Raw genomic sequence first — 21,610 nt, 5'->3', positions numbered from 1 at the left:
GGAAAGAAAACAGAAAGATCCAATGAGGTCAAACAATCCAAAAATAAAGCAATGGATAAAGAGAAGACGGAAGAGGAGGACAACAGTGGAAAGTCCCCTCCAAAGACTCATGAGACAAGTTAGCGATCATAAATCCACAAGACGGGTATTCATAAGAGGTCACCTGAGGACTGATGGTGATGATGAGAATTATACTAATAATGCCTACCACTCATAGACTGCTCACTGTGACCACACAATGACGTAAGCACTTTTATATCTTTTAATATATTAATCCATTCAATCCTTACAATGGCTCTATGAGGTAGAGACTACTGCCATCATACTCATTTTGTTGGGGAAAAAAATAAATCAAAGAACAAAAACCAAAACTGAGGTGCAGAGGTATAATCACTCCCCCAGGACAGACAAGTCCCAAGCAGTGAAGGTGGGATGCGAACTCAGAAGTCTAACACCTGAGCGGAGCTCCTCACCTGTGCTAAGGGTAGGTTGGAGTCTGGTGAAAATGTTTAGGGAATGAGAAGACATAAAACTCTACCAAGTTATTGAGCTGATGCCGTGTCAGGCCACTGGCATGTGCAGAAACAATGTGGATGAGGAAGTAGCTTTTATCAAATGACAAAGTTATTTTGTCTGAACTTGAGTTTAAATAGACTCAGCACAGATAAAGAAGGAAATAGGTTAACTTTCTAAAACAGATATGGCTCTTGCGTTTTATAGGCGAGGGATAAAATCAGACACTGCTAGCTGAGACGGTGAGAGGGAGCAGAGCACACGGAAAGAAGCAAAGCTACTGCCAGGGAGCCGTGCTGCTGGACCGTGTCTGGAAGGCACAGAACCCGGCCTGGGCTTCCAGATGGTCCTTCTCAACATCCCTCGGGGAAGCAGGACAGAGTGAGAGGTGGAAACAATGCTCATGAAATGACGAAACTTGAGAAAGGACCCCACATGAATCAGGGAGTGTGGGGACAGAGAAACGTGGCCTCAGCACAGAGACACCATGAGAAAAAGTGAAGAGTAGGGACCCGGACAGGAACACCTGGGAAGTGACAACTCAACTAAGGACATTCCACCTGGGGTCACACAAAGGCAGGTGTGTCTAACAAATCTGATTTATTGAGGAAGTAGCAAGAAGACTTGATGGGGTTAAGGCGTGGGCATGAGGAGAGCTTTCGACAGAGGACGGAGGCTGAACCTGTGCGTGGGGAAAAGCATGGTGCGCTACTGCAGCCAGGCGGGAGTGGGGACAGGCTGAGGAGGCACAGGACACGCACAGCCAACCGAGCAGGAGGAAAGTGGGCCTGCAAAGCCCTGGGCTGAAAACAAGAGCTGAAACAAGAGCTGTGCCCATGAGGTCCAGACAGGCGAATCCTGGCTGCCCAGGAACGTGCCTGCTCGGCCTGCAGCCACGCTGCCCTTTCACTGGGCAGAGCCTTCTGATGCCACCCAGGTTGCACTGAAGATGGCAGGCCCCGGCTGTCACAGTGGGGAGGAGACTGGGTTCACCAGTGGGCTGCATGAGCAGGTGGGGTGGCTGGCCTGTCTGCAACTGGTCCAACTGACCGGCAGGAGAGCTATAAAACTCCAAACATGGTAAAAGCATCCATTGTCTCCATGGCCCTCTGGTGCCCAGCTGTCCCTCTGGTGGGCCTCTTGGCCACCCCTGGGGTAGCCACCAGGTACAGAAGTGGGTACAATGGAGCTCCTTCTCCACGAGGCTTGAACACAAATCACTTACCACATCATCTCGGTCTTCCCACTCCACCTCAGAGAGGTCAACACTACTATAGTTAGGTTTCCTTCGCTTTTTTCCTTCTTCATACTAGCAAGGGGAGGAAGAGAAAGAAAAAGAAAAAAAAAAAGGATCCATGAAGTCATCAGTCAGGCAGCATTTATCCTCCCAAGTCCTGTTGCAGGGACGGAGACTGGGAGTGGGCAGACATTGTCGCTGAGAAGCCCAGCAGGGTGACAGACCTTGGTGTTTTAATGACAGGAAAGCTGAGGCCAGATGCCTGTAAACATTTGCTCCAAGCCAGGGGAATACAAAAGTTAACTCTTTGCTTGATTTGAATTCACCTAGTGGACCCTTTGTTTCTAAAAACACCAGTTGCAAAAGAAAGTTTGTCCCTTCCTTGGATGGAGTATGTGTGAGAAGAGCAGACCCTACTCCTCTATTCCAAAGCTTCTCAAACTTAATTCCTTCATGACACAAGAAAAGGTTTCTTATGTTTACCAAAAATATAGTCATATCACCCTATGCTTTATAATTCTCCCTCCTCTCCCTTCCGTCTCGCATCTACCCCACACCCTTGGCTAGGAAACGACAGCACCGCTCTCCACGGCTGAAGTTGGGCTCCGCATCCTGGTTACATTTTGCAGACGCCCAGAACCTTCTATCTGGTATCACGCCGGCCACAGTGTTACTGAGCTGAGTGCGGCTGCTTTACCTGGAGCAGAGGAAGGTGCTGGGAGTCACTGCCGGATTTATCAGCCATTAGGGCATTTCTCTGGAAAGCTGATAAGTGCAGTCATGACTGGGGAAGTGGTTTTACTTTTCCCCCCTAAATCACGGGTGTTAGTCACCCTGCAAGCCTACCATTTTATCGACCGGACGTTCCTGTGTCTGGACGTTCTCGTGCCTTGAGACCTTTAATGTTGGTTGTCGGGGGGTTTATAATGCAGGAAAGTCTGCCCTCTGCTGCAGGCTAAGGATAAGCAACCCCTTTAGAAGTTCATAAGATATGGTTAATAGCATACTGGAAAAATACGTACATCTGTATACTGTTTTCTTCTTTGCTTCTCTCTCTAGATGGGTCATCTTTTGGTTTAATTGGAAAAGAGATACTGAGTCCGTTTAAGTGCTTTAAAATCCCAGAACCATAGGGTGCCATTTAGGGCACTGACTGGCTACTACGGAGACAGGTGCTGAAGGCACCCTGAGCGAGGAGGAAAATGCTGCCCATACACTGAACCAAACAAATCTACCCGGCCCCCAGTGGGTTCTAGGGCACAGTGGCCAGAGCGGGTAGCTCCCACATAGCTGTGGCACCAAACAGGGTTGAGTATTTTCCCTGCACTCTTTTCTCCCGCCAACTGCATTTCAGAAACTGCGACATCTCTGGAGAGTCCCCTGTCCCCCTGCTACCCAGGAAAGAGCCTTGTCTCCAAGGGCCAGTGGGCTCTCACCACCCCAGTCGCTGCACTTCCCCTCCCTTCTCCTCGCTTTTCAATTAACAGACGTTCCCAGTCAGCTTTATGACATCACATCCGCTTCAGTTGAGGAAAGGAAGCGGTTCCCTCAGTGGTTCCGCTGTAAACTACAGCAGATTAGCAGGTGGATCCTGTTACGGAAAGTTCCTCTGTGCATGGAAGCCCCGGTCCTTGAAGGATCCGGGCTTGGGCTGAGCAGGAGGAACAGGAATGAGGTCAGCAGCAGTGCCTTGCCCTGCGGTGGGGAGGAGTGATGGGGCAGGGGGGCCTTGGGTGACGAGACTCGGGACTGTCCCCTTGAAGAGGCAGAGTCAGTTTAGACCCAACATTAGGGCTGAAATTGTGTCACTTCTGACTTTAAAGTTCAGGTTTTGGCTGCATGAATTTCTGGGGTGCCTAATGGTGCTCAATACTGTTCTTACTAAAATGGGACTTAGGAGCCACTGGCACAGGTAACAGAGGTCCCGGATGACTGAATTTTGGGGGGAAGTTCTTTCTTCAGTCACTTCAAAGTGCTCCTTTATTCATTTACTCAACCCACATTTATCAGACACTTACCACCTGCAAGACACTAAAGATGTGAAGTCAATTAACATGCTTTACTCTTTCCCAGGGACTTACAGTTTATCGCCCTTAATTCTGCTTTTGTAAGGTCAATTTATTGCCCATCACGCATAAGGGAAAATGAGCTCTAACAAGTTAAATAACAAATTAAATAACAGGTGAAATAAGTTCATTTGGCCAGTATGGGGGAGGACACCCCACCCACCACCAGTCTCTGCCCAGATTTTCTGGTCTAAGCTTCATGTGATTTCAACCATTGTAAATTTCTTTTTACAGTGATGTTTGTTGAAGATGATAGTGTCAATCACAATCATATGTCTCTTCCCAGTGTGTATCTTACAAGTTGGGATGGAAGACTCTCCTGGCAGAAAAATTCACACTTGTGCTAAAGAACCTAAGTCCTTTTCGATGACATTTGGCAAAATTGGAATCAGCAGAGAATCCTTGACTTCTGACCATTCCTAAATGTCTTTACTCATTTTTTTATAACCACTCAAGAAATGCAGTACATTGCACCAAAAAGATATTCAAGAAACTCAGAGAGATTAGGCAGTGAGGGAAGGAAGGATTTCCCAGCACACTGGTCCGTGAACTACCATATTCCAGCAAGCCTCTATGATTTAATTCACCGAAAGAAACAGATAGAGCCTGGGATACTCCCTCTGGAATTCCATTTTAGGAACGCCCTTCCACAATGTCTGCTTAACCAAGTATGTGAAATGGGTCTGAAACACTTCCCATTTGGGTCTTTATTAATGAGCATGCTCCTTTAGAATATAAATAGTAATGCAGCAGACTGATTAATTTGGGTGAGAAAAGGAAAAGTCAGTGGGATGTTGCATAGATAAACCAGTCAAGGGCTCTGAGCCAACTCTAGCACACTCAGCCTAAATCCACTTCTTCCTTTCTCCCATTAAGAAAGCATGTTAAAAGGCCAGAGAGCAGAGCTCCATTAGGAAGACACCTGCGCTATAGACTGCCACTGCCCATTCCCCACATTTTCCAGGGTGGTCACCTTGATTTTCCTGTAGGGAACTCCTGGACGCCACTCTCAGTAAAGATGGTTCCAGTGACTGTACAACCATCCCTGGTTCAGAGGTGGGCATGTGGCCCACATCACTCAGTGACTGGTTCAAAGATGGGTACATAACCCACATCAAGTTAAATGACACTAGAGAGACTCATTCTGGGATGATTTCCTGGATTTATCCAGAAAAAGGGACTCTCCACCTACTGGTGTTGCTAAAGTGGTAGGATGTGAGCTTGAAGCACCTCAAAGCCACCTCTGTCACTACTTGGAGAGAGTCTTTCTGAGAATGAAGCTAGCACAGAGAAAGCGGAGCAAAGATATGAAGAGAGCCCTGAAAACATGGTGTATGCACCTGGATCAAGCTGTGCCTGAAGTCTTTCTGCCCTTGGATGTTTTATGTTTCATGTTTCAATACATTCTCTCCACATTATCCCCCTTCACTTTTTAAGATTTTTTTTTTAAGCGAGGTTGGATTTCAAGTATTAAGTAGTAAAGAGATTTCCAACTTGTATATATTTAGTGCTTTTCTTATTTTTATAAAAATGAACTCCTTTTAAAGTACATGTTACATGAAGTATTCACAAACTTTGGTACTTTCATGATTATTCGGGAACATGTGATTTACAAAATGCCTCACTGCTCACCAGGATACACGACTGAGTTTAAGCACAGCTGATCTCCTGTCTGTGCTCCTCTCCCCCCACCCCCCAGCCCCCAGTGACACAGAAAGAAAGAACTAAACTCTCAATCTCCAACCCCCAGGCCAGATCTCCCCTCCCACACAGTTTTGGCAGGGGACAAATCCCAGGTCTCCAGGCTCCACGACTCCCTCTTCTTCCACGTGAGGAGCTAATTACTGGGGCCTAGGCATCATATATGGCATTTGTTAGTGTATCTATAATCTGTAACTTCCTTTGAAAATGTGATTAACGAATTGCAAATCGTTTCCAAAGGTTTATAAACATACGTTGAGAGCCACAGGTAGGTTTGTAGTTTTTGGTGCCTGTTTTATGAAAAAAATATGTGGGGTAGAATTTAATAAGGAAAGATATTCTGTACTATGAAATACTTCGAGGTGGAGTTTCAAATAAAGGCCAGATGTGGTGAACACACAAACAAGCGCGTGGCCCAGAAGGATGGGACAAGAGGGCACCCATCTGAGGAGCAGGCAGGAACCATCCGGGGCTTGCCTGAAGGGCCAGACCTTCTCAGCAGTATTTAACAGACTGGGTATGAGCACCCTTCTGTCATCCTCAGACCGACTTTGCCAGCACAGAGGCATGGGCCAGGGAGACGGCCATGTTGACTTAAAACAAAAATGCTTTTTGCTTTTTCTGCGTTCTTTTGGGAAAGGGCAGAGGAAATCAGCTATCCATGCCGCCTCTGTGGAACAAATATCGTGGTGCTAATAATTGATAAACTGCACGAGCCGCTCCATGCTGCCAACGGGAAGGAAGGAGATGGGGGCGGGAGGCTCCCATGTGCAGAGGGAGAGACTTTGCCCAAAGCTAATGCCATCTGGAGACAGGGTGTGGCTGAGGGCTGGAAGCCCGCCCTTGTCTGGGGCAGATGTTTCTCTCCCCAGGCGGCCACAGTCCTCAGCTGGTGAGGACCTTCAAGGTCCTGTGTCTCCTCTGCTCTCCACGGCTCAAGGGACCATTTCAGGAGAGAGGATGTAGGCAAGCTTTTCTCCTCCACATGCAAGACAGGGCCCAGTGGCCACGGGGCACATCATTCCTTCACTCATTTGTTCACCTACACATCCCAAAATACTGTCGGGCACCTAATACTTCTCAGGCTTGACACCAGGAACAGGGAAGCCTTGGGAAAGCAGGGAGAAGCCACCTGTGAGGGATAAGCCCCCACCCTCAGTAGCTGATACCAACTCACTACCGGTGAATCAGGTTATGTCAAGGGAGCCCATTTAGGAGAGTGGTTAACGGGGCTCCAGGGCCCTGGAGTCAAACCAGATTCTAATCAGGTCCACGTGCTGCATGCTCTGGGGCTGGCCCTGCACTTCTCTGGGCCTCAGCTGTGGGACGGAGGTGCCGGCACTCGGCTCACAGGGCTGCCGTGAGAAGCAAATGGGTGTAAACGTGGTTGAGCATGGAGCCCAGCACATCGTATGTCCTGGCAAATGGGGTCTGAAAATATGCCCACTCAGCAGCACTAACGGCCGCTGCCATGGTTACTGGCCCGTGAGGTGTGGCAGCCCTGCCTCTGGGAGCTCACCCTAGGGAGTAAGTTCCCTCCCAGGACCCGGCGGTTCCTGGCGGTACCATTGTTTATTAACAGTCCTATTCCTTCAAAGAGGCCGCTCAACCTGACTTGGTGCCGACTCTTCCCAAAGTCACGGTGAAGGCCAGGGGGCCTGTGGCAGAGTGACAGCCTCTTCCCCTAGAATTTGGAAAAGTTGGATTCCATCTTGCCAGTTGCAAATGGACGTCTCTGAAGGTGACAGACTCAGAGGAGGTGACCCCAGGGAAAGGGAGCCCCAGTGGCCTCTGTCAGCCACTGCCCTCCTGGGGATCTGTGGCAGGGGCCACGCGTGTCAAATCTAAATGCTTTGAGTGTTCTTCTTTTCTTATTTTTTCTCTATTATCCATGTAGTAATTGCTCAATTTGGAAAATAACGAGAAGTGCCAAAAGTGCAGAGAACATCGCCCTGACCCCCACAGGGTGCGGTCAGCACCTGCCAAGTCGTTCTCTTCCCCAAACGGTGAAAGTACTTTGAGGCAGTTACTGTTTTCAGTTTTCAAAGTTCGGTGTTTCTCAATGAGGACTTTATAAAGTGTAGTAGCTGATCTGTTCTGCTTTCCAAGCGACTGCCTTTAGAAAACAATAAAAAAGCGATTTTTTTTCCTGCCGGGCAGCTTCCCCCTCACCTCCCATCATTCCTCAGGGAGGGCGAATGTTCCTGGTGCCAGGCTCTGTGCCAAGCGCTGTACATGGAGCCATGGCTAGAGGCAGTGGCACCGAGGTTCAGACCCACTGGGCCTCCTTTCTGAGCCTGCAGACTTCGCTGGCCCTCGGCACGGCCTCTCCTGGTGTGGTCTCCTCCTCGTGATGCAGGTCCCCAGTTCAGATGGCAACCACTGATGGGACTGGACACAGCAGGCCCATTCACGGCTGCAGAACCACGTCAGAAGTCAAACCCCACCAGCCGGTTACGTTTCTGTTAACAGCCAACTCATTCCGGCTGCCCAGAAACTGGCTTTAATGGCCAAGGGTGCAAGAATCAGTTTTAGATTAAGAATGAGTACAATATGTGGAGTAACTGCAGTGAGCAAAATATTATGCCGGATGTCCAATTTACAATATCTTATTTAATTTTACAAATATCCATCTCAGGGTCTCAGGGAATCTTTCTAGTACCGGAAGGTATCATTTTAGCTAGGATTTCTGCCAGAATTGTCCTGGTCCTTTTGGTTGTGTGACTCCATAATAGCCCAGACTTCTCTAGACAAGATACACAATGGGATGACGCAGACATTATGCCAGGAGAGAAATTCCGAGGAGCCAGCATTCAGAGATGAAATCCTGCACACCAGGGGAAGATGAGCAGCCCAGATACGTGGCAGGGCCCTGCGGGCGCAGCCAAACCCACAGGAAGGTGGGAAAGGCAACAGGGCATGTCTAGACAAGGAGCCTTTTCCTCTTTCTAAAAGATACCATGCTCTTATTAATTAATGTTTTTAAGTGTCTTGAAGATGAAAAGTTCTATGTGCTCCCTAAGTATAATTACAAAATCCTTTTTGATGACTGTAAAACTAAAACAGCTTTGGTATTTTTTTTAAAAAAAAAAACAATTAACAGGCCGCTTTGAAGACCCAAATGACCTTTATCTTAATCAGTGTTCTCTGCGTAGCCGCGAGTCACGCACCGCGTGTGGGGAGGAGGTGGCCTAGCCCACCACCGTTTTTTGTATTAATGGGTCTAACTAGGTTTAATACGCCAAGGCTGGATTCAAACTCTGATTCTGAAAAAGCTGTTGATCTTGTCTTAGCAAACTAGTCATAAAAATTAAAATTGTGATGAGTGGTTGGGACCAGAGGAAGCTTTCGTGCTAGCAAAGGGACAGAGAACAGGGGGCTCTGAAAGCAGGGAGGGAGAGGGTAACTCCAGGCCTCTGATGCAGGTGAAGGAGTGATGAGAGAAAAGAGCACAGCTCAGAAGAGAAGAAGGAAGAACGTGCACCGGTGCTGCATGCAAAATACAGATACAAGGGGCCCTGGGGGGCATCTCCTCTGATGAGTCAGAACACTTGGAGGCAAAACCCTTTCTAAAGTCTGCTGGACAGAAGTTAGAGGCAAGACAGCCTTCCAATGAATTTCAAAGTTTCAAATGGAGTTGCATGGAGTTCCTGAGCGTGGATATGCATCTTATTCCAAAGCCAATGTCATAAAAGTTTTCAGATACCACTGTATGATTAGGAGAGAATACCTGGATAAAAAGAGAACCTCCATAATGTGAAAGTACGCCCGTGACATTTGGCAAGTAACTTTTTTTTTTAAATTTGGCATTATCCCTTTGAGCAGTTAACACATCAAAAGACCCTTGGGTATGCAGAACCATCAAACCTTTGTGAATATGGCATTCAATCCAGCACAACAAATTGATTCTAGTTTTGAAACTGCAAACATAATGGCTTTCCTTATTCACTCAGGTAAAACCTGAAAATAGTATCCATCAACACTAACAAAATGTGTGAGCTTTCAGAGGTTGCTGCAGCTAACCACTCACTGTAGAGCAAGTTCTGAGTTGTTGGTTTTCCTCCTGTGGTCCTGGGAAGAGGACTCTAGTCTTACTGTCTCAGCTTGGGGAGGATGGCTGTCAGAACAGAAAGCGCAGACAACTGCTAAAACTACAGGTTTTCATGCTAAATGACATGTGGGGCAGGAAGCTGGCAAGGAATTTGCAAATGAAGTAAACAGAGGGGTGCAGGAAACAGGGAAAGAAATCCTTTCTTCCAAAACATCTGCCCTTACCTGATTTATGCCTGTAATAGTACCAGCCTAGGTCAGAATGCTGAGCCTTCATTAGATGTGTCATTGTGTGTGTGCATGTAATTTTATTTAGGGAGATGCTTGGCATAATAGCTTTATTTTATTTTATTGCTTTGCTTTTCCTGCTAAAAGTTGTTAGAGATATTTGTGAAGGAAGAGAAAACATAAAGGGCTTCATCTCTGTGGTCACCTCTTCCCTGAATGTTTCCCAGATCCTTCCAGCTGGGGTCTCTCCCCTTTCTCAGCTGGGGTGGCCCTTGTTCTGTGCCACCCTGAGGGTACAGTGCTTTGCTGCACAAACATGCATGTGACCTCTCTGTCCAAACATGAGCTCTAAGTCCTGGCCATGTCCTGACCACCAAACTGAGCAGGTTCCCATCCACCTTCAGTCCATCCACTACACTGGATGGTGACCCAGCAAAATACTGAGTTTCGTTTTTATGTGTGTGTGATTCCCAATTATAGTGATATGTCTTCTGAAAAATGTTTCTGGATGCATGCTGGTCTGAATAAGCCCAAGAGACTTCCGATGTGATTCATGATTCATACGACAACCAAAGGTCCTCTGCCAGGTTGACTGAGTTCTCTGGGTCTTACATTTCCTGGCCTGTGACCCTGGAAACATGGGCAGGGGCTGGAACGGGTGGGTATAATCAGAGAAAGAGGCCAGTGGACCAGGAAAATCAACCAGGGCCCATCAAACTACCATCTCCATTGCCTCTAAGTGTCTCTTGAACTTGAATCACGTCAATCTTGCCACCAGCTTAGTGTCAGCTGCTGTGATACCTCTGCCTTTGATGAGGGCAAGTGTCCCCTAAGCAGTCTCCCTGCCTGAACTCCATCACCTCCAATCCATTCTCCAAGGCCCAGCCAGAGGGATTCTTCCAGATCCAAAATCAGATACTGCTTGGCCTGGAATCCTCGTAGCTCCCCATCCCCTCAAGATGTGTCCAGCATCCACAAGTCCCTGTCATGTGGCCTCTGCTCACTGCTCTGGCTTCTCTCTCACCACTTCCTGCCTCTCACTGTACTTCCCAGATGGATGGAGCTGGCTGCTAAAAATGTCATTGTCCTCACCTTCAGGCCTCTCTGCACATGCCACCCCTGTGCTCTGAACACCCTTCACCCCAACTCGGAGGCCAGTGGCCGATCCCTGCTGAGCCCTCAGGACTTCCTCTGGGAGGCCTGCGCTGTCCTGTCCAGGGTGGGTCAGGTCGAGTCCTTCCCATGCTCCCCTCAGCCTCCTACGGTGGCCCCATCTCCATGCCCATCACTCTGCACTGCAGATTGTCTCCCACAGGTAGCATCTTTGGCAGAGAGCCCACTTCATGCCCATCATTGGAACTGTAGTGCCTAGGATTGTACCTGGCAAAGAGCAGGTCCCCCGTGAATGTGTGATGAATGTGTGGACAGAGGGAATGAACAAATCAGTATATGTATTCATCTGATAAACACGTGCATCACAGTGACCTATGTGCCTGGCCTGATGTAGGTATTCTGTTGACATTAACTCATCTAATCCTCATCACGATCTCATGCAGAGGCACTATTTTTGTCTTTAGTTTTCAGTGGAGGAAACTGAGGTCAGGGAGGTTAAGTAACTTGTCCAAGATCACACAGCTCATCGTGGCAGGGCTGAGGTTTGACTCCAGACATCCGGCCTCAGAGCCTGCTCTGCTCCACAGAGAAACATGCACCAGTGAGCCTCCTGTGCGAGGACTAAGACTGCTGCCGAGAGCCTGCCTGAGATGTGTCCTGAGGGGGACAGCAAGGCCACCTGTGGTTGTCGTCAACCAGGTCTCTAGAATTCCATACCACACAGAGCTGAAATTAGTGACTCTCAAAAATTTATAAAATAAATAAATAAAAATATACAAACATCATATTTATAGTTGTCTTTGAGCCTGGAGGAACATGGGCTTCATTTAAGGGGAGGCCAACCCACATTAACATCAAACTCGCAGCAGTCCTGGGAGTCAGATAAACGCCTCACCCTTCCCAGTTACTCCCCACTGCTCTACCTGGAGTGTAGCTAAGACTCAGAAACTCCAGGTGAGGCCTTTTGGGGGAATCAGGCATTTGAGAGAATCAGAATATTTTAACTGGTTCTAATATTCAGGATCCGTTTCTGAAATCTCCACATTTCTTCACTAGGGAGAGGCAGCAATACTCTGTGACACCTGTCGGCTTCTGAATGTTCCAGGTGAACCTTCAGTCTGATTTCTCTCCTCTTTCACCTGTTTGTGTTTACCTTTCCTATGGAATTAAACTGAGCTCACTGGGCAGTTCTTTCTGCTTGGCCACATGTCTGCCAAGCCAGGTTCCTGCCTCAATTTATATCTCACTTGAGCCCTCCTTAGCTGAGACTTTTGATTTAATTTGGGGTGTGTGTGTGTGTGTGTGTGTGTCTACCTTTTAGCTGATGTTCTAGATTTATCTATTGTAGTTTGGCTTCAGCTCTGCTTGGGGTGAATTATGGGCCTTGTTCTTGAGGATTTTGGTTTTGTAGTCATTGGGTCCAAAGGAGAGAAGCCCTTGTGACTGTGGTAAATGTCCCCTTGACCTGGTCCTCAGGAGGCCCTCGCCCTTCCAAGGAAAGACAGGCATAGAAAGTGTTGAATTTAAGACCTGAACCCAGAGCATTCTGGGTTGGAGGTGGCAGGTCAGTCTGTCATTTGGGATTTCTGCCCGTGGCTGGCTGGTGCACAGAAGTGGCCAGTCCAATGAAAACCATAGATATAGGCCAAAGAAATGCTACCAGGCACAATCCTATCATGCCATTAATGGAGGGAGGGGGTCACTGGGGCCAGCACAGGGGTAGACCCAATCCCAAGCAGGAAAAGGCAATTGAGGCTGAGGGGAACTTTGAACTAAAGCCCTGCCAGGCTTAGTCAAACTTTCTTTCCTCAGTATTCCAAATGTATTAGTGTTTCCCTTTGCCTAGCAAACATCCACAGAGAATGTGGAAGTGGCACCTGGGAGGTGTATTTGGAAATATATGTGCCTATCACGTTACTATGGAAGTTGAGCAAAGAGCACAACGGTTAGAGCACCCAGCTCAATGAAGTACAATGGTCAGTGCAGTGGGGGGACAGGGATTAAATTATTGTACCCCGAGGCCCATGGTCTCAACATTTTTATTTGCATTCTTTGGATCTTATCATTTAGGATTATGTAAAAATGACAGCTGCTTATAATTATTTGGAGGTTTGAGTTGCAATAATTAAAAACATCTGCCTTTATCTTACCGCTACCAGACTTAACCCCGTGAGGTTGGGTCTACTGAACTTCAAAGAGGGAAGCAAGAAATAAAAGAAAACTCCACACATTACTAACAAATTTCTAGTGATTCATTTAAATGTATAACCAGTTATTCCAACAGCCTTCAAACCTTTAATTATCTTTTAAATATATATAATTTGGGACTGCTAATTAGATAGCAATTTAATGCTCTCATAGGGATTTCAGATGGAAGGTCTTCCTAAAATGTAAACTCCCAGAGGAATAATCATTGGCATTCAAATGATTGAATTCTTCAGTTATTCAAATGAGTGTGGGCATTCACCCCGGTTGTGATCATTTGAATATTCTGCTGTCAGATCCAGCCGTAGGGTTTTACAGGGCCTCTCAATAGAGTTAGGGTAAGGCTGGGTTACCTCCCAGTCCAAGTCCAGCTCCTCGGAGAGAAACAAGCTGGGCTCCTTGGGAAAGCCAAACATCACTTAAGCAGTCTCCCTTAAGAGGCAGATGGCTCTGTTTCCTATTTTAAGGAGGAACAAACTTTCCTGGAATTTGCAGTTAGGAAAGCTTTCATGCCTGCTTCTCAGGCTCTCTCCATGCTGCTCTGCTTGCTATTGTCTGGGCGGTTAACATTTTAATTAATAACTCTCTCCCCCCACAGCAGGCTGCTACAGATGGAGGAGGCCAGGGTTTCATTCTGCCTTGAGCTTCCACTTCCTGTGTATTCCTACCCTCCTTCCCCCCCGCCATGGAGATGGTCCTTTAAATTATATAAAGATGTGCATCACATGGAGAAAAGCAATTGATCAATTAGATGACACTGGGCAATGACAGAAGCCAGCACTCACATCTCAGCTTCACAATGGGGCTGGGGTTTGCATTCCTGAGCTGGGGCTAGTAGCTAGCAGCTGAGGCTCATTTGCCCCACAAGGGGAAGGAGGTGCAGACAAATCTATAGGAATTTTTAAGAGATCATTATTCAACACATTGCCTGTAATTACATTTTGATGAGGTTTTTATTGCTAATTCATCATCCAAGATAGGGCATTCTAGATATGAAATTAATCTAGTAAAACAAAGGTCAGAGTGTGTCCAGTGAAAAGAAAAGGCTTTTCCTCATCAAATCCTTTCTCCAAACCATAAAGCAGCAGAGAATCCTATCTCTACACCAAATTTCCTTGAAGCGCCTACTCTCGATTATTAATAGCATCAAACCAATGCTCTCTGGTACTCCTAAAAGCAAATGTGGATTCTCTAAGCAGGCTGGTGTGATAGGAATACATGCTCAGGGGCCTGAAATAGAATGAAAAACTTGCCCAATGCCATCGTGCTAATGTAAAAGTCTATGTGGGTGCACTCAAAACTGTATTTGAAGCTCCAGTCCACAGCAAATGGATTTTTGCAGAGAAATATTAAATATCAGCCCACTGGCTTGAGCTGTCTCAGAAGCAAACCCTGAGAACAGGATTCAAGTGCGAAGCTTTTATTTGCCAGGGATTTCCAGGAGATACCTGCAGGGACATGGCAAAGTGATTCCGAGATGGGAAGGCAACACGGGGTGCATCATCAGGTATAGCACCACTGTGGGCAACTGGAGCTTAATCCCATTGGGGAACGCTGGGAGCCTGTGTAAAACACCCACCTCGGAGGTATCCCACCTGAGAGGTGGCAGTGCTCACGAGTCTTTGGTTGAGGGGATGCTAATTCCTTGTCATGTCTGGTCTGTTGCATGCCTGGGAAGAGAGGACTGCAGAAAGCGGAGAAAGTCTTCACCCAGGTGCTGGCAGCTGTGAGCCAGGCCCCGTGTGCGGCAATGGGCAGGGCTCAGTGGAGGGGAGCAGGGCACCAAGAGGTACTGCTTTAGGAAGAGCAGTCCCAAAGAGGAGTTTGTCAGCAAAACTCCAAGTCACCCACCCTTCTCCTTTGAAAGTCTGTCCTAAATCTATGAACAGATCCCTGAGCACAGCATACCGGCCATCCCCATGCCTCAGGGTCTTTGCACACACTCTTCCCTCGGCCCGGACTCCACGTCTCTCTCCATCCTTTGGGGCTCAGCTTAGAATGTCATTCTTCAGAAGGGCTCTCCCTAACCATCCAGCTAAGGCAGGTGCCTCTCCCTACTTTTCTCATTTTCTAGATCCCTGTTTCTTTCAGAGAGCTTGTCCGAAATGTGTAATATTTTCATATCTTGGTTTATTTATGAGCTTTTAAAAAACATATCTTTCCCATGCTATTGGAAACACCAAATAAAGGGGAAATTCTATTTGCCTTATTTTATCATAGATCCTTGCACATGATAGGTGTTTAATAAATATATGCCTTATGAAGGAATACAGGAAAGGAGGGAGAGAGGGAAGGAAGGAAGAAGAGAGGGAAGGAAGGAGGGCTCCAGTAGCAGGGAAGTGAGCAAGTCATCATCCAGTTGTCTGAAGGGCCCTCTGCTGCTCCCAACTGTGCTGGGCCATGACCTCAAGCTCACAAGCTGCAAACCAGCTCCCTGCAGGCTTCCCCAGCTACCCAGTCCACAGCTAAACACGAAGTCCTCTCATCAATTCTACTTCCTGTCAGTACTCTCACCCTGGTGCTCGATAACATACTCTTTCACCGTGTGCTCCATTTCCTATACATGGCTCTTCTCTCTCCATCTACTTCTCATTCTACACTGTTTGCCAAGTACCTCACGAGGCCCTGGATATATAAGCACGAAAAAAACACAATCTGATCAGTGTCTTCAGGTTACTTGCAGTGCAGAGAGGAGGCAGATGGATCTAGATATTTCTGCAAGGTAGCGAGGAGCCCAAACTCAAAGGCTCATGCAAAATCCCAGTGGGATGTGGACAGACTGCTCTGGGGGTGGGAGATAGGGCGGACAGGAAGAAAGTTTTATAAAAGAGGGTGGCAGGTGGTGGGTGGCAGGGTGGCAGGGGTGGTATCAGAGTGGGGGCTCCTTGAGAGCAGGGGTCAGAGCCACACACCACAGTGGTTCCCAGACTTTGGGATTTCATGGCTGTATCAGTCAGGCTGCTCTGATTATAAGCAACAGATAACAATTTTTAATCTCTTAAGCAAAAGGGGAATTTATTAGAAGAGTATATGAAATTCTCCACTCCCACTACAATGGGAGAGAAATAAATGGATTAATAATAAACAAATATTAATATATGAAGCAAGTGATAGAGGATCTCTAGCTCCTTTTTCTTTTTCCTCCCTCTTTCCCTCTTTTGCTTCCTATTTTCCCTCCTTCTTCCCTCCCTCCTTCCTTCCCTTCCCTTTCCTTTCCTTTTCATTCTTCCTTCTTTCCTTTCTTCTTTCTCTCTCTCTTTCCTGGAAGAGTAATGATTAAGAAAACAAACTCTCCATCTAATCTCACCTTTGTATCATTCCGGGCCCCAGCAGGAAGCACATGGTACAGTGGAGCTGGCTAATTAAGGAGGGTTAATAAAGAGGCCATTGTGGAGGTGCGGGCAGGGTGAGGAGACTACAAGCAATGGTGCAGTGCCCTTGAGCTAGAGACAGGGGGAACCTTTTCTACGACTCTGCAGGACAGGACAGAGGAAGGAGCAGGTGGGAGAGCCCAGAGAAAGAAAGCCACGAGAGAGGGAGGCTGACGTGGCTTTAGATTGGGTGCAGCCAGGCCCGGAGGACACGGGGAAACACACAGTCTGCCCCCACTGCCCCCACTCAGCAAACCCCACCCGCAGCCCAGAGTAAGGGGGCCCGGTGTCCACACAGGCCAGTGGCCAGGGGCTGGAGGTTGTTGTCTCAAGAGGCTGAGGGAGGCTCTGCAGCCCAACCTGGCATTTTGTCAAAGAACCTGAGAACACAGCTTCAGGATTAAGGAAGTTCTTTCAATTGAACAAGGTTAATATTGTAAAAAAAAAAAAAAAAAAAAAAAAAAATACATTGTCTATAGTTATCTTTTTGTTTTCTTCTGAAGACTGACTCAAATTTACTTTCTGATTGATGCATTCCTTTGGTGCAAGTATCAGGGAACATCTTTTTTCTCCTTCACATATTTATTTAATTAATTTTATTAAGAAAATCTTTTATTATCTATGGGCCATCTTTACCTACAGCTACCTGTCTGAGCTAAGCACTCCACGCAGGACGCGATGAGCGCCCCGAGGCCAGGTGTGCCGGGAGGCTCAGCGCAGGGCCCGGCCCCCACCGCCCTAGGTGACGCTGCGCTCGTTGCTGGTCCCCGTGTGCCACCGTGTCCGGCACCCACAGGGGATTAGTGAGCCACATGGTACATACTAGAAAACCTACCTCCGGAAGCGATTCCTACACTAAGTGTCCACGCGCACGCCTAGTCACAGAACGTGGGGACCCAGGAGCCACGGGTCGGACTCCTCGAGGTCGGCAGCACAGAGCGCAGCCCACCCCGCAGGCAGGCAGCCCCCCACGGCTTCCTCGGCCCCCCAGACCGGGCGGTGTAAACCTTCCCCTCAGCGCGGCAACGCTTCCACCCCCGTGTGCGGACCCGTTCGAACAGCGCCCCCCACAACTTCGTCCAGAAGCCAGCAGCAAAGCTGTCTGCTCTTTTGCCAAACGGCGTTTTTCTACAAGAACAGGCTCGCGACGTGGGGGTCACCCAGCCTTGTTTATGTTTTCTCACGGAACACACTCCTCCGAGCAGATACACTTACTAAGCATCCGTTAATTCTTGCTTTTAAACTCAAGGCTTCGGACCAGGCCTCGGCGGGCGTCGCGGGGCCGGGCTCTGGGAACGCGGCGGGGACGCAGGCCCGGCACAGCGGTGCCCGCGCGCCACCTACCGGCCGGTCGCCTGCAGTTCGGCAGCAGCCGGGGAGGGGAGCCGAGGAGGCGAAGGGACCCCTGCGTTTGGGAACCTGCGAAAGGTTCCGTAAATAATGAATAATGCCGGGCACCCACTCCACACGGCCCTGCAGACTGTGGCCGGCAAAATGTATGGTCCCGAGGCCAGACAGCGAAGTCGCGCCTGGTTCAGCCTGAAGCCAGCAGTCCTGGGGTCCCTGCTGAGTGGGAAGAAATGTCTCCCAGAGTGGACTGCGGATAGGGTCTTCCTCCACCTCCTCTGGGAAGCCCTCCTGCATCTCAGAGCACCCTTCCTCAAGAAAAGAAGATGCTTCCTCTGTGATCCCATAGCTTTTCTTCGTCTCTCCCTATCAGATAGGAACTCTCGCTTTGTGCCATGAGCTTCCAGTGGGTAGAGATGTCCTTCCACCTGCTTCCCTGTCTCCATTAGCTAGCACAGTGCTTGACTCCAGGACATCTGATGACTGCCTGCAGGCATGCAGGAGGGCAGAGGGAGGGGCAGAAAGAAAGGAGGGCCTGACCAACCACACTCCTATTTCTGCGCCCGACGCAGCAAGGGCTCAATAAATGTTTGGTGAACAACTGTGTGTCACCTGCACTTCTCATTTATTGTAGGAAATTGGTACCCAGACATCTAATCATCACATCATTCCAACGTCCTCAAGATCATTCATCAAATATTTACTGACTGCCCCCTTTGTGTAAAAGTCTCAGCTATTCACAAGGGACAACAGGGGAGAAGTCAAACACATAGACATTTTCTAAGAGTGGTAGGTGATCCAAGGAAACTAAAACAGGGGACGTGATGGAGAGAGACAGAGGAAGAGTGTGGCCCCTTTGGGCAGAAGCAGGGATACTTCTCTGAGGTGACATCTGAGCTGAGAAAGAGAGGATGAGAAAAAGCCAGTTACAAGTGTATTGGGACAAGATTCCCAGGTACAGGGGAGCAAGCACAAGAATTTGGGGCAGGACAGAGCTTGGGGCTTCTGAGCAATGGACCAAAGGACCACGCTTTCCTCAGTTGTAGAACTGCATAATTGTATAAAGATCCCGTTTAAACTTCATGTCCAAGTTCTTTGGAATTGCAGAGAATCTCTTTCCATGGCCCACTGCTTGAACTACGTCAGCTGGACTTAGATAAGGATTCTAACAGTGCATCTATCTTTTAAATTCTTATTTAAACTGGTGTTTGGTATGCACTCTCTAATTAGGATTTAATACATATTCATATATGTCCATAGGGATGTCTACTTAGTTCCATATAAGAAGACTAAAGTGTGAAAACATTTACATTTATTAGCATGTCCACATGTCAATCCATGGATTCAATAACCTTCTACAAGGGCCCATCTATAACCCATGTGCATTAGTAAACAGGGCATACAAAAGTGAACTGCCCCAGCATCCCCAAGAATAAAGAAGTGGAGTTAGCATGGAGAGTGGGGCAGGACAGTCCAGAGTGGCACAGGGAAAGGCTGGTGGGATGTTAGAACTCAGCATGCTAGAACACTTTAGGAGGTCCTATAATCACTTATATCTAGAAGAGTCCAGAATGTCTGGTCACACTCTAGACCCGTGCTGTCCGTTATGGTGGCCACAGCCACACGGAAATGTGGTTAGTCTGAATTGAGATGTGCTATAAGTGTAAGATACCCACCAGATTCCAAGGATTATGGCACATCTAAACTGATCGGGGTTAGGGCTCCTGGTTCTAGCACTTCCTAGCTGTGTGATTTTGGGGAAGCCCCCTTATCTCTTGGTGCCTCAGCTTCCCATCTGTAACATGGGGATATCTGACTTACTCCTAGAGAACCCCAGCTCCTCGGCCTTGTACTCACAGTTGTCTACACCCCAACTCCGGCTGCCTCTAGGTGCATCTCCCACCCTCCCCTCATCTTCATCCTTCCCTTACATCTCTGGGACTTTCCAAGATACCTGAATCCTGGGGTTGCTACTCAATTAGTTAATGATTAAAAGAGCTAACACATGAAAACACTTAGAATCATTCCTGTCCCATAAAAAAGATTCAATGAATATTAGAAAAACATACTAAGATCAACAACAACCATAAGAAACAAACAAAAAGTGCATCTTCCCTAGTGGCTGTAGTTACTTATATGCACATCTTATCCATGCTATTAGAGTTTGACTTCTTTGAGGCAGGGGACACCTCTGTGACATCTCCAAGCAGCTTGCTCAGGCCTAGAACATAGTGGACATCAGCCAATGTTGAAGGAACAAAAGTGAGTTTCTCTCCGTCATTCCTATGTCCCGTCTCATCCACCACCACACACACTGACTGGCAAATCTTCATCCAGAATAAACCCTCTCCAGCATGCTTCCCCATCTCCTGGGTTTGGAGACACAGAGAAAACAGCCTTTGGCAGATTTCAACACAGGCTTCACGGAAATGAGTCCTAAATTTTTGCCTGCCCAAGGCTTCTCTGTGGAGCCATGCCATTGCTGTGGCCGCAGAAGGAGAACCTTCTTTGTGTTCTCTTAGGGGTTCAACCAGGTCCACATTTCCACGCCTCCTCAGGGGAAGGAAATCAACTTAGATGTCCCTCTCTTCTAAAAGGAAGGGAAAGATGGATGGCCAAGATCGCCACAAAAATACAGATCATGCTAAAGGTAGCACCTGCACAGTCCTACCTCTCTTAATCCCCTGTTGGGCAAAAGAAAAGGAGATAGATTCAGGGCTCCATATTTTAAGAAAAATCCTAAGGCTCCCAAAGACAAAGGGAAAATAAAGAGCTAGAAAATGAAATTTAGACAGTAACTATACCTTAAAATACTTTTAGCTTTAATGTTAGAGTGGTAAAGAAGAAGAAAAAAATTCCCAGGTGTGTAGTAACTATTCAAAAAGCATTTCTCAAGGTTAAGAGCATTTAATAACTCTTGCTGCACTGTTCTTCCATTGTCCCCTTGAGAACAGGAGCTTTTCCCTGCCCCTTGAAGACGGCCACATCAGCCTCCAGTCTGCCCCAGCACTGGGCCACACCAGCCACATGCTCAATGCCTGTTGAACCAACGACAGTCAGTCAATCAGGAAGTCATTAGCTGGTGGCAAGGACAGAGTGGCTGAGAAACCCTTGAAGGAGGACGAAGGAGAGCCCAGTTATCACAGAAAAGTATTACTTCAGCAGCTTTGCCAATTAAACCAAAGTGAGTCTGCTGAGTAAGGCTCCTATGTCTGAGCTGTTTTTGGAGACACTTCATGATTCACACCCAAATCATACAAGATTAAAGAAAATACTGGATAAAATCAAGCCAAACATTAAGTTCAGGGGAAAGATTTTATTGGACAAATTAGAAAAATATTGGTATTGTGCTTCAGAGAAACCCACTTCTTTCCTCTGGCTGCAGGGGCAGACACAACCTCAATGGCAGATGGAGAGGGTGTATGAGTTATTTTAAGTGCGCTTGCTCCATCCTCCCCACGCTGGCCACAACCCCACACGCACACCCACCGTGCTAATCTGGCAATCTTGGCCAGAACCAAGGGCATGTCCATTTATAATAAGGATTCGATTATATGGCTGGGCTCGGGTGGAGACGAATGGGGTTTGAGTGAGGACTCCCGGCCTGAGGTAGCCAGGGAAGCTTCTAGCAGCTGGCTGTTCCTAGCCGTGCTCGAGAGCTCTGGCCAGGGTGGATTTATGCCTGGTGCAGACACCAGATTTCCAGGGGAAGCTCACAAGTTACTTAGATCCTTCACAAGAACCCAAAGTGAAAATGAAAACAGTGGTTTTGGAGGATC

At 47.7% G+C, this 21,610-nt stretch overlaps 1 protein-coding gene across 1 annotated transcript in view; it reads right to left on the bottom strand.

Annotated features, from left to right (window-relative positions):
* CACNA2D3 (calcium voltage-gated channel auxiliary subunit alpha2delta 3) overlaps positions 1-21,610 on the bottom strand; it is an 850,367-nt gene that overhangs the window by 181,174 nt on the left and 647,583 nt on the right. Inside the window, exon 18 of the mRNA XM_069473712.1 lies at positions 1,739-1,822. Within this exon, the coding sequence (XP_069329813.1) occupies positions 1,739-1,822 (84 nt within the window). The remainder of the gene's footprint in view (positions 1-1,738; positions 1,823-21,610) is intronic.

The sequence above is a fragment of the Eulemur rufifrons genome, chromosome 7, assembly GCF_041146395.1.
Source record: "Eulemur rufifrons isolate Redbay chromosome 7, OSU_ERuf_1, whole genome shotgun sequence".
Lineage (NCBI taxonomy): Eukaryota > Metazoa > Chordata > Mammalia > Primates > Lemuridae > Eulemur > Eulemur rufifrons.
Note: the sequence above shows the minus strand (reverse complement) of the source record. Positions and strands in the feature narration are given on the sequence as shown.